The sequence below is a fragment of the Lycium barbarum genome, chromosome 12 (assembly GCF_019175385.1).
Source record: "Lycium barbarum isolate Lr01 chromosome 12, ASM1917538v2, whole genome shotgun sequence".
Lineage (NCBI taxonomy): Eukaryota > Viridiplantae > Streptophyta > Magnoliopsida > Solanales > Solanaceae > Lycium > Lycium barbarum.
The window spans coordinates 99191636-99204538 of record NC_083348.1 but is presented as its reverse complement, the minus strand read 5'-3'; the positions used below and the strand labels follow the sequence as shown (position 1 = coordinate 99204538).

At 34.6% G+C, this 12903-nt stretch overlaps 2 protein-coding genes across 3 annotated transcripts; both read left to right on the top strand.

Moving 5' to 3' along the window:
- The first annotated feature begins 3725 nt into the window (after positions 1–3725).
- Positions 3726–5255, top strand: LOC132622347 (peroxidase 10-like). Its single transcript, XM_060336951.1, has 4 exons — positions 3726–3962; positions 4066–4257; positions 4372–4537; positions 4757–5255. The coding sequence occupies exons 1-4, from the start codon at positions 3726–3728 to the stop codon at positions 5164–5166; spliced, it is 1005 nt and encodes a 334-aa protein (XP_060192934.1). The 3' UTR covers positions 5167–5255.
- A 2037-nt stretch (positions 5256–7292) lies between these two features.
- LOC132622346 (peptidyl-prolyl cis-trans isomerase CYP40-like) lies at positions 7293–12578 on the top strand. Of its 2 annotated transcripts, none has more exons than XM_060336950.1 (10): positions 7293–7550; positions 8540–9040; positions 9333–9420; positions 9535–9587; positions 10087–10191; positions 11129–11204; positions 11733–11770; positions 11879–11943; positions 12034–12132; positions 12311–12578. In XM_060336950.1, exons 1-8 carry the CDS (start codon positions 7380–7382, stop codon positions 11930–11932), a joined length of 1086 nt encoding a protein of 361 aa, XP_060192933.1. In that variant the 5' UTR covers positions 7293–7379; the 3' UTR covers positions 11933–11943; positions 12034–12132; positions 12311–12578. The 2 variants fall into 2 exon arrangements, with proteins under 2 accessions (XP_060192933.1, XP_060192932.1); XM_060336949.1 differs by having other exon boundaries at positions 7294–7550; positions 12073–12132.
- The last annotated feature ends 325 nt before the right edge of the window (positions 12579–12903 follow it).

Genomic DNA, 12903 nt, shown 5'->3' with positions numbered 1-12903 from the left:
GCCTTACGATAATCTTTTCACATGCTTAGATTCTTTTTTTTTTTTTTTTTTTTACACTGGAAAAATACTAGAGTATATCTTGATGGAGTCATGACATTTTAGGACCGAAGCAAGAGTCGTGGGATTGTGAACGGTCTATCTATAACGGATTAGGTACGTGAAGTCGATTATGGACACGAAAGCACAAAAGTTTTAAGAATTAAAGGGACATTATATAGGTTTAAAACTATATATAGTCAAACCTCTGTATAATAGCATCGTTGGATTCGAAAATTTTTAGCTGTTATAGAAAATGGTTGTTAGACACTTATAACAGCATTGACATTTAAATAATATTTCGCTGTTATAGGCAAAAAAGATGCATAAAATATAATTTTCATTTATTAATTGTCAAATTCTAAGCTTAGTCACACTTTGTATAACGAATGAAAACCGTTTAATGATGAAAATATATATATTCATATGATATTTCTTGTCATAAATATTGTATTAAATGGTCAAATATTTGGTCAAAATCTCTACACATATTATTGGTAATCATATATATTCTATTTTTATAAAGATGGTTAATTATTATATTACCACAAAAAAAGAAATAGCTGTTATATGGGGGGTAATTTTACAAAGAGCGTACTGTAATAAAGTTGGTTGTTGCTATTATAGGTGAAATGCTGTTATAGAGAAGTAAAATATAACATAAAAAATCGGTTCCGAAAAAATTTGACTATCATAGAGAGGTGTTGTTATATGCGGGTGCCGTTATAGAGAGGTCTGACTGTATATAGTCTTAATAACTTGCTCATTGCAAGTAGTATCACTAACCAAAACAAATGCAGAAAAACATTACAACTGTCAAGAGTGAAATTGAAGAAAAACAAGAGGGACAGAACACTGGATCTTTAAAAGAAACAACAACAGCCAATGAGGTAGTTAAGTTAATTCGTGTTACATCCATTATTGTTGTGCTCCAAGTGCTTATAAGCAGTTTTGGCTAAACGTCAAGTCTTGGGCCATCAGAATATTGTAGTTGACTTGCCAATGAATACGATATGGATAAATGCTTTTAATCCCCTAGAAACAAGATAGAGACAATAATTGTAATTTACTTAATTGTTGCCAGTAGACGATTAATTTTGTTAACCACCATTCATTGTTCACAGATGATGACTAGAATTGCACTACTTGAAAAAATGTGCTCTTATTTATATATTCTTAGCTAACCTAAGTGCAGTAGTTATAGCTAGTGGAGGATAAATCAATCAATTAATTGATTACATCTCAATCCCAAACTAATCGAGTTTGTCTATCTGAATAGTACTCTATATCTATATTTCAATACTCAATAATTTGTTTTTTAAAGACAAATTAAAAAGTTTTGTAATATTAGAGGTTCTGTAAATCTGAATAACTCTAGTTACTTGCCTTTTTTTTTTTTCTTGTTGTTGTTGTAGTAGTTGTATACAAGGTCGATATCAGTATACATATGACAGCAATGCAGCACTCTTTCTTCCTTCACAAAAAATATACTTGTTTCCTCAGAGTGATTGACATGTCATGCAAGTCCAACTTATGCATAAATTATCCAAGTTGAATTAAAAATGATGATACCAAGAATCTGGAAAGAAGTCTGGAGAAATACTTCTAATTTTAAAGAAAGGGAAAAGGTGCAAATATACTCCTCATTTTTGCAAATTAGAACAGATATACCTCCATTACAAAAGTGGTATATACACACCCTTGTCATTATAAAATGATGCAAATATACTCTTTTTGCTAACAACTTTTTTTAAAAAAAAATCATTTAGTTTATATTTTAATTAAAAAAATACCACGTGGCTTTTAAAAAAAGTCTACCCATTTTTTCGAGTAGACATATTTTTCTAAGGCCACATGATAAATTTTTTTCTGGTGGGTCGGGTCTGGTTCTTTTAAAAAAATTGGCAGAATTTTTTTTTAAGCTATGGAGATATTTTTTTAAACGAACTAGACCCGACCCACCAAAAAAAATTTATCATGTGGTGTTAGAAAAATATGCCTACTCAAAAAAATGGGTAGATTTTTTTTTTTAAAAGCTACATGACATTTTTTTAATTAAAAAATAAGCCAAAAGTTTTTTTTTTTTTTAAATCCTGTTAGCAAAAAGGGTATATTTGCATTTTGCACTATTTGTGTAAGGGCAGAGATATATTTGCACTATTTTGTAACGGCAAGGATATATACACCACTCTTTAACGGGAGTATATCTGCTCTAAATCCCAAAGTTGAGGGGTATATTTGCACCTTTGCCCTTCAAACAATTCTACTGTCAGCAAGTAGCTAGTGTAGATTTTCCAGTAGTTGTTCAATTCGAGCACTAATACCTCCTTATTGCTGGCATTCGTCACTCCTCATATATAGTTGCCACTAGACAGTGTAGTGCAGCGGCTGCTAAGAGTTTCTTAATGTGCACAAGTGTTATAGGTTCTTCCACCATCTTTATTTTTTCCCCTTTCCGATCAAAACATTTATTGAAGTCCTCTTAGATGGAGCACTTATTAATTATGTACAAGATTGCATTCTGGTACTTTGAGTTGCTACTTTGGTATACGACTAGAACGAAAATCCTCGAGCACGGTTTACTAATACTCCTTCAGTCCTTCTGATGCCTTTTATCTATTACTTCGCAAAAATAAATTGGTCTAGAATATTTATCACCTTAGAAAACCAAGAAGGCAATAACTATCTCTTCGCAATTCTAGCCTTATTACTACAAAAAGGCAATATAGTTGCTAATTACTCGTTTGAGGGAGAGATAAAAGATAATTAAACCATGAACGGAGAAAAGCATGATCAGAAAAAAGCATATTGGCTAGTGATTGTGAGGCCCCAATGCCTTGAGGGGACACCGAAAGCCTTTGACTTCTGTCCCGTGGATAGATACAGAGGGAGGGAAGAGCTTTTGGTTTTTTTCATGTTGTCAAAGATTACGAAAATAGATGGTGAATGTCTGATCGAATCGATCAGGTTATGAAGGAACAAGTTCAAGTCTACCTTAGAAGGCCTCAGCTGCATGTATGATACATAACTGCACTTCCACTTGACACCTATTGTAATAATAAATGGCTCGTCTCGCCATGACCTTCTCTTGAATTCTCAAAAAAAAAAAAAAAAATTATCGCTCCATTCCATTAAGGGCAGAGAACTCGTCATTTGTCTCAACTATGCTACCTGAGGCCAAGGGAGTCAGAATAGGAGAGCACTCATTTTGGGGTGGGATATACTACTCAGATTCTTTCACCGCTGTGCACTTGGCTACCTAGCGTTTACTGTTGGCACGATAACTATTACACAAAAAGTGTGTCCTTCGTCAAATACATTATATGATTTAATGCTATTAAATGGTTTCTTAAAGGTATGACAAAATATTAAATAACTGGAGGAAGAAAGAAACTGTACTACCAAAGAAATGTATGAGTTCCAGTTGCCTCGCAGAAGTAGAGAAGTCAACTTGTGAAGTACTTTATTTCTATCAGTTTGCTCATTTTAAAAGGCTTGCCTCATCCTGCACTCACCTATACATACTGCTTTATTTTAGTATAGAGCAGCTGATAATTTTTTAAAGACACATGGATTAGTACCAAACTTAACTGAAAGAGACTTCTTAATTAATTCTTAGTGGCCCTGTCTCATCCTGCACTTATAAATAGCAAGTACTACTTACTCCTGATGTTATAGTGAAAAGAGCAATGTTTACTACATCTCCAATCATGAACACAAAAATCCATAAGCTTTTAACTTGCCCTTTGTTTTGCTTCTTGTTTCTCAGTTCCTTTGTGTATGGCCAACTTGATTACAAATATTACGATTCCACTTGTCCCAACCTCAAAAGAATTGTTAAATCTGGCATCTGGTCTGCTATTTCAAATGACACTAGAATGGCTGCATCTCTTTTGCGCCTGCACTTCCATGACTGTTTCGTCAATGTAAACAGATGAAATCATTTTATGCATTCAAAAAACTATAGTACTAAAAAGCAACAATATATTAAGAATATAGCTAATGCTAATTACTGTTTATGTTGTGTAGGGATGCGACGGGTCAGTGCTACTTGATGATACTAGTACATTCACAGGAGAGAAGAATGCATTTCCCAATCGAAATTCAGCCAGAGGATTTGAAGTCATTGATGCAATAAAAGCTAACTTAGAGAAAGCTTGCCCATCTACAGTTTCATGTACTGATATACTGGCTCTAGCAGCTAGAGAAGCTATCTATCTTGTAAGAACTTTCCTGATCTACAGTATATAATATACTTTGCCTAAACATTTACTCTTATCAAATTGTTTGACCCTATGTAATCGATCTAACTTGTATCTATACAAATGTTTTTAGTCTGCAGGCCTCTTTTGGTCAGTGTCCTTGGGACGTCGAGATAGTCTTACTGCAAGTCAGAGTGCAGCTAATACTCAGCTTCCATCACCTTTCGAGCCCTTAGAGAACATTACTGCAAAATTTGTTTCTAAGGGTCTTGATGTAAAAGATGTCGTGGTGCTTTCAGGTAAAAAATATGCACTGAAGTTAAACTGGACTTTTCCTACTAAAAGAGCCTTGTGGTTTTTCTAACTAAGAAACCTGGCTCTGCTTGCAAGATTTTATTGAGCTTATTCGTCATATACTGGAATCTGATTTTTCTCAAACTTTAATTCTTCCCAGAAATTGGTTCTCAATTGCCAAGATTAGTCGTTTACAAAGTTGATCATCCATATGTTTGGTGCAGGTGCCCACACAATTGGATTTGCTCAATGTCGCACGTTCAAGCGAAGGCTGTTTGATTTTGATGGATCAGGCAATCCTGATCCAACACTGGATTCATCATCGCTAGACAATCTACGAACCATTTGTCCGAACCAAAATGATTCAGATTCTAACCTGGCCCCTTTAGATGCAGTCACAATCAACAAGTTTGACAATGTATATTACAAGAACCTAATGAACAATTCAGGGCTTCTTGAATCAGACCAAGCTCTCATGAGTGACAAAACAACTACTGCACTGGTTTCAACCTACAGCAAGAATCCTTATCTTTTCTCTAAGGAATTTGCAGCATCAATGGTAAAGGTGACCAATATAGGTGTGCTAACAGGACAAGATGGAGAGATCAGAAAGAACTGTAGGCTGGTGAATTAGAAAGTGAGATTATTAGCTATGCTAGCTAATAACATATCTTCAATGTTTGTTTGATGTAGTATAAGAAACCATCTTGGATTTAGTAGAAAGTAATTCGTTGTCACATTTTCATTGCTTTAATCCGGAACTAAGTTATATGGATACAAGAACCTGGAATGCAGTATGCAGACAGGGCCGAATCCATATGTAAAATATGGGTCACGTGAACATATGGTCACCTGACTAAACTCGGTATGGTATGTATATAATTCTCAAAATATATCTAATATTAATTGAAGGAACACATGGTCAAACTAGACTAAGTGGAGCACTGGTTAAGTGTTGGGTTTAATCCCTCAAGGGTGTGGGATTGAACCCTACTAAATGCACTTTTGCATCTTTCTTTTTTTAAAAAAAAAAAATAAAATTCTAAGGTGAACTCATCCTCCTGAAATCCTGGATTCACCTCTATATGCAAATATGCAGGGGCGGACGCACCCTATGTGAAGGGGTGTCATCCGACACAGCTTTGTCGAATCGTTTTTGTAAATATTTGCATATATGTATAATCTGAAATCTAGAACACGTGCATCTAAATATAATACAAATGACACTACTTGACTGAAAAAGCTTTGTGGTTCACTGGTCAAGTGCTCAGCTAGCGTGGAATTTTGCCCGAGTTCCAAGCGCAGTATCATCTTATACTTTTAGTTTTTTCATAAGCTCCTGCCTTTGTCTAAAAAATTAATGTTGCTAGTAATGTTCGAACTCCCGAATTCCTATCTACTTAGGACAAAATAAACCAAGTTAACTAAGACTCAGTTTGGAATTTTGGATAAATTGTTAGAAAATAACTTCCTTATTAGTCGCAACTGGATTACATAAGCTCAAAGTGATGGTTATTTACTTGAATTATATTTTATTAATTAATATGATTTGAATTTTTTTTATTATTAATACAACATTGTTATAGCAATTTATTCAATTATTAATTTTTTCAAATATCGACACCACTTACGAAAATTCCTGCTTATGACACTATAGATATGGGCAAATGTGTCACTTTGTGGAGACAACATATCACAATCCATGACATGAACTAACAGATACAAGAACGGCAGCAAATACTTTTGGTTGTCTTTGACCAAAATTGGTACACAATACATGAACAGAGCTATCTCCACTCGGACCAAGATAGAATTTTTACTTATTCAAATAAAAATTAGGTGAAACAGGGTCAGGAATAACAAATCTCTTTATAATAAATAAATTCATTTAGCATGTTTGTTATTATGGTAATTCACGAAGGATCGAGCTAATGACGTATACGATACACAAATTCTCGTTTTACACATGAAAAATGTTTTTTTTTTTGCTAGTAATGTTAGATAACAATCACTAGCCCTTACTAAATGTTGTTTTTATCGTTGTCTTTGAGGGTGTGAAATAGGCGGGTTAAAATGAGCTGAGTTCTTAAGTTGACCCGTCCAAAAGTACTTGAGCTGTAATGGGTTAAAAAGCGGATCATAACCGAACCCACCCAATTGTTATTAGTACTAAGTTTTAATCTTTTCATTTGTTTTTGATATTTTTTTTTAAAGTACCTAATAAAATATATTTTTTCTTTACATTGGCTATATAAAACATATCAAATAAATAAAAAATATCTTTTTGAAAATATTTTGACAAAATTTCTCATGATCAATTTGAGACATATTTTGGCCTAATTTTTAGATGGGTTGAAATAAAAAAGGAGCGGTTCCCAATCCCAAACTTGTAACGGTTGAGCGATCATGCTTTTATGGACCAATTTAGACACGGTTAAAAAAAAAAGAAGTGAAATCTTTTTCATAATTTTCAAATTAAGTTCTTGATCCTCAGCACAAAGAAATAATATTTGCAAAAAAATATATATATATATATAAAAAAAAAAAAACTTTTCTCCAAATTTTATTTTCACATAGGATGCGAAATGTTATTGAGCGACAGAATACAACAAAAAGCAGAGTGCATTTGGCGCTATTAATACTGACAACGTGGACAGCTGGCATTACGAAAGCAAATGGGCCTCGGTCGCTTATTAGTGGGCCCATGGGCTCGGCCCACAACTGCAGTTCCTCCACACTCCACTGTAATTGACAGTAAGCAACAAAATAAAAAAAGCGCATGCTACAGTAGCATAAACCGCTCTTTCAAGGGTTTTGTGTGTTTTCCATTGAAACATTTCTCTAAAAATGGCGAATCCAAGGTGTTATTTGGACATAAGTATTGGTGGAGAACTTGAAGGAAGAATGGTCATTGAACTTTACAAAGACATTGTTCCTAAAACTGTTGAAAATTTTAGAGCTCTTTGTACTGGTGAAAAAGGCATTGGACCTCACACTGGTGTTCCTCTCCATTACAAGGTCCTTATTTTTCTCTTTTTCCATTTTCCTAAGTGTAAATGCTTATTTGTAGTTTTTGTTCCTATTTGTAATCTTTGTTTATGGCATGTTGCATGTGTTCGTATTGTCCGGGTTGATGTTGGTTAGACTTCAAACTATTTTACTTAATTTTGTTTTTCCATTTTCCTACGCGTAAATCAACAAATGTTTAGGCATTTGTTGTTTTTTTTTTTTCCCCCTTAACGCGCAAATAAGTGAGTTTTGTAGAATGAAATGGGCCTAATAGAGGAATGTATATGGACATATTGATGATTCATGCAGTGGAATCCCAACTAGTTTGGAATTGAGGCTTATTTTGTAGATTTGTTGTAGTAGTTGTTGTTTTTGTTGGGTGTATTTTAGTTTTTCTTTGTTCCTAATTTTTTAGTTTCCTATTTGTAATCTATGTTTATGTTGTCTATGTTGATGAGTCAGATTAGGGCATGCTGCGTGTCCATATTGTCCGAGTTTATGTTGGTTAGACATTAATACTAATTTACTTGAAAATAGCAGTATGTGTCACTCTGTTTGATATTTATGAATCGTGTGTGCGTACACTCTACTCTCCCCAGACCCCACCCGTGAGGTTAAACTGGTAATGTGTTTGTTGCTGTTGTTTCTCCGTGTTATTTTATAGTTGCACAAGGAATTAGTGTATATGAATTTATTATTAAGCTTAGGGAAAGAATAAAGGAAAATGGGGCTCATCCCACAACTTCATGGATTGTTAATCAACATTCTCAGCTACCAAGAAAATGTGTGTGTCTTTGTGTGTGTGTATATATATATATATGAAAAAGGAGGAAAGAAAGACTTCTAAAGCAACTGTCTTTGTTACTTCATCCTTTATCCTATTTAAATCTATTTTTTTTCAGTGGCCCAATAATTTGATTCTTTGCATGTGAATTTCCATTTTAACCTTTACCTCTAGCTTTTTAGTTACATTCATTGTATTGTTGTTTGCTATGCAGGGTTCTTGCTTTCATCATGTCGTCAGAGGCTTTATGTTACAAGGCGGGGATATATCTGCTGGAAACGGAACTGGTGGGGAATCAATTTATGGCTTGACATTTGAAGATGAAAATTTAAAACTTAAACATGAAAGAAAAGGGATGCTTTCTATGGCTAATTCTGGTCCAAATACAAATGGGTCTCAATTTTTCATCACCGCTTCTCAAGCACATATTCTAGATGGAAAGAATATTGTGTTTGGAAGAGTAATCAGGGGTTTGGGGATGATTCGTGCAATTGAACATGGTAAAACAAGTGAAGATGGTTTTCCTGCTCTTCCTGTGACAATAGAGGATTGTGGAGAAATTCCAGAGGGAGCAGATGATGGCACGATTAACTTCTTTAAAGACGGTGACACTTACCCTGATTGGCCAATAGATCTTGACGTGAAACCAGATGAAGTTGCTTGGTGGATAAATGCTGTTGACTCTATCAAAGGCTTTGGCAATGAACATTACAAGGTATTAGTTTAATGGGTGTTTCCTGTTTGTTTCAAGTATACCTTGTCTTGTTGTATAAGTTCACACAGATATGTTTTCAAAACTAGCTTGATTGATAGCCTGTTCTTATCAAAAAATAAGATCTCCTGCAGAACATAACTAAATAAAATATGAGAGAGAGAGAGAGCACTCAATGTAACACCATTTCTTCTCTACTTTTGTGTAGTCTTTTATCCATGGGCTAAGACTTAGACGCTCATTTTGTCTATTTCAAAATGAGATTGTATGTCACCTTCATATTTGTCATTGACAGAAGGAAGACTATAAGATGGCTATCAAAAAGTACAGGAAGGCTGTTCGTTATACTGACTTGTGCTGGGATAAGGAAGACATTGATGAAGGTGAACTTTCTAATTGCAGCTATAAATGACTGTCTGATTTGCTGTGCTTCTATCATTTAGAGCTTCTCATAACTAGCACATCTGTCTGATGGAATTATTTGCCTCATTCTACAGCAAAAAGCGAGTATTTGAGGAAGACAAAGTCCCAGATACTTGCAAATAGTTCTGTAAGTAACCTAAATTCTCTTGCAACTATTTGGTATTACATAATGATTTTCTTGTTGTTAGAATCTTGTAGGCCTTAGTAGGACTTCAGTTACATAAAGTAAGAACTAGTCTTTTCTCTGAGCTTTATGGTGAGATGTAGAACATATCCTGAGGATATAACTTTCCTGAAGAAATCAGCTTTGTTAATATTACTTCCATATAAATATATAAAAAGCAGCTTTGTTTTAGTCTATATGCATTGAAGAACATCAAATATTTCTATTAGTTAGTTAGATGTCTTTGAGATGCCTTCAACTTCTTCTTTTTTTCTTTCTGTGATGCCTTCAACTTCTTCATTGTTGATCTTAAGTACTATGGTCTTTTTAACATCTTGAATTTCACTTACCATGTATATTCAGACTGATTAATCATAAATATTTAGACTTTGTTCTTGATTCTTGACTATGTAGCATATGCTTTCGTCTTGCTCAGCTAATTCATGTTCACATTCTTGTTCAGGCCTGTAAACTGAAGTTAGGAGATCTAACTGGAGCATTGTTGGATGCTGATGCTGCAATTTATGATGGAGAAGACAATGTCAAAGCTTTTTACCGCCAAGGCCAGGTTGGAGTTTTGAGTTATGAAATATAGTCGCAGTGGCTAGATTTCCCGAAGGAAAGAAACCATGACTTGATTTGTAAATGGAAAGAGAATAGCGAGTAGTATATAACATGATAAGGAGCGCCTTTTAACATCATTCTCCTCAATGTTCTTGGACTTAGAAGTCTAAATGTAATGAATTAACTTTCAATGTACCTTCCAATCTTCATCTTCCATAGGCTAAACAAACTCCATTTTCCTTTGCCTTCTATTTCTTCCTAGTTGGAATTGATTTTTTTCTTTCATGATGAAGGTGATTAGGCTTCACTAGGATATGAGCTTTGTACCATAAGTCCCTTTCTCAAGCTTGTCTCGCATTTTGTTTGTTCCTTTTAGTGTTGGAATATCACTTTGCTATGTATATTTAATACGGTTAGATATCAGAGCATAATTAGTACATTCCCTGCTGTGAACTGCCAAACATAAGTACAGCTTCTGTCAACTCCATGTTCTGCATCCTCTTCTAGTCCATTGAACAGAAGTTAGGCTTGCCGTGAAACTTTAATTTTACGACAAATTTGGCATAAATCAATCTGAGCTTCGACACCTGCTAATCCTCATTAAACAGCTCATAGCAATATATCTGTTATATTCTTCTAATCCCACTGGAGATATAAACGCTAGGTGATTTCTTCCCATCTGTTCGAGCCTTGGTAGACAGAGTTACCAGTACATGTGTTGTTTGGAGGTAACAGGTACCTTGTGGAATTTGTTGAGGTGCGCGCAAGCTGGCCTGGACACCACAGTTATCGTAAAAAAAATCTCTTATGTTTCTTTCTACTGCTTGCCTTACTCAATGGTGTAGGATTACTGATTCATTTCTACGTTAATGTCTTCTTACTTTAATGTACGGGGTATTATACATATCCAAAACTTTGAACCGTCATTTGCTCTATTTCAGGCATATCTGGCAATGAATGCTATAGATGCAGCAGCTGAAAGTTTTAAGAAGGCACTGCAGTTAGAGCCAAACAATGGTTAGTGATGTACAATTTCATCTTTGACAATTTAAGGGAAAGAACTCTGGCAAACGTTGAAGTATAAATAGTATATTTTGCTGCTATGGTTAATACATGTGTTGCCGTTCCTTTTTTCACTTTCTTCTGTATTACTTCTTGGCTACCTGTGCATCTATATATTTTAAGTTGTGTTATTCGATGATTCTCTCAGGAGCCAAACAAGGTTGCAGTCTTTAGCTGTGAATCTCAGGCTTAGTAACTTGGATATCCAAACTTGCATATAGAAGTCCTTTATGTCTGGCAATTAAACTTTTAATCCATAAAAGGAGAAGTAGGAGTTGAAAAAGTGTGTGTTAGATACTGTTTTGCCTAAACTGAGTATATAAATACCTCAGAGATACTCAGTTTTCACATTATACTCTGTTTGACTGGTTATATTTTGTACAAATAAAGGAAATAAATATCTTTCGCCTCTGGTCTTGGTATACATCCTTGAGTATCAGCCCCGAGAAAGTGTCATCTTATTTCTTATATTTTCACTTTCAGGTGGGATAAAGAAGGAGCTCGCTGCTGCAATGAAGAAGGTTAGTCATTATCAGATCAAAATATTTGATGCAACATCTTCACTTCCTTTTGCAATTTCAAGTATGTAAACACAATACATGTTTTCTAATTTTTAACAATTATAACAGATTACTTATAAACTAGACCAGGAGAAGAAGGGTTATGCTAAAATGTTTCAGTAAAATTTCCAATGGTATGCTGAATTCTTTCCTCAAACCTCAACCTGCAATCATTTTTCAATCAGTTATCCAAAATTTATGATGCTCTGAGATATCAAATGCAGGCTGTTAGTAATACTTGTTAGTTGAATCTTTTGGCACAGATCACAATAGACATATAGTGGTGCAGGTTTACATCCTGGCCTCAAACAAGCTAGAATCAGGTATTTGGCTCTGATGTGCTACCTGCAATTAACAAATTTGTTTTACCATTACTACTGCTGGTGCTCCCACTTCATCTTCTTTCTCTCTATTTTAGGCTATCACATCCATCTGTCAGTTTTTTGTATATCCTTCAATCTCATTGATCTTTTTTTTCTCTTGAATTTTGAGTTCTTGCAGGGTTTTTTCTCAACTTCTCATGGAGTACAAAAACTAACTATGGTGAATCAAAGTTTGAGCTGATTTTTGACTTGACTTCTAATTCTGCTAGTGGGAGTTCTTTTGTTGAATACGAAATATATAGGACTGAATATACCTCAACGTGTTTTGTACAGAAAGGAAAGGCAATTTAATGCAGGAAAAAAAGTATCTTTCCGTTCTAATATATATGGATGTTTGGATTACCCAACTTAGTTACATGTGGCTTCAGCAAAAGCTCTTTGTCTCAGCTTACTTGAATTTTTTTTTAACCTTTTGATGAGCAAATATATCTCTAGTACACAGTCAGTTTCCTGGGTAATTTTTTCTCACGCTTAAATTTGGAACATTACTCTTATTTGCATTCACTTTATATCTTGCTATGGATTTACTAGGAGCTGTAATTCAATTGTGCATGAATCTGTTCTTCCTTGAGGTTATGTATCAATTGGCACTTTACTATAAAAGGGCAGTGCACTAAGCTCTTGCTTTGCGGGCCAGAGCAGATAGAGCATATTATGGCACGGTTCGAAAAATTAGTTATTGCAGCGAGGTCTATGATAGAATTGATAGGA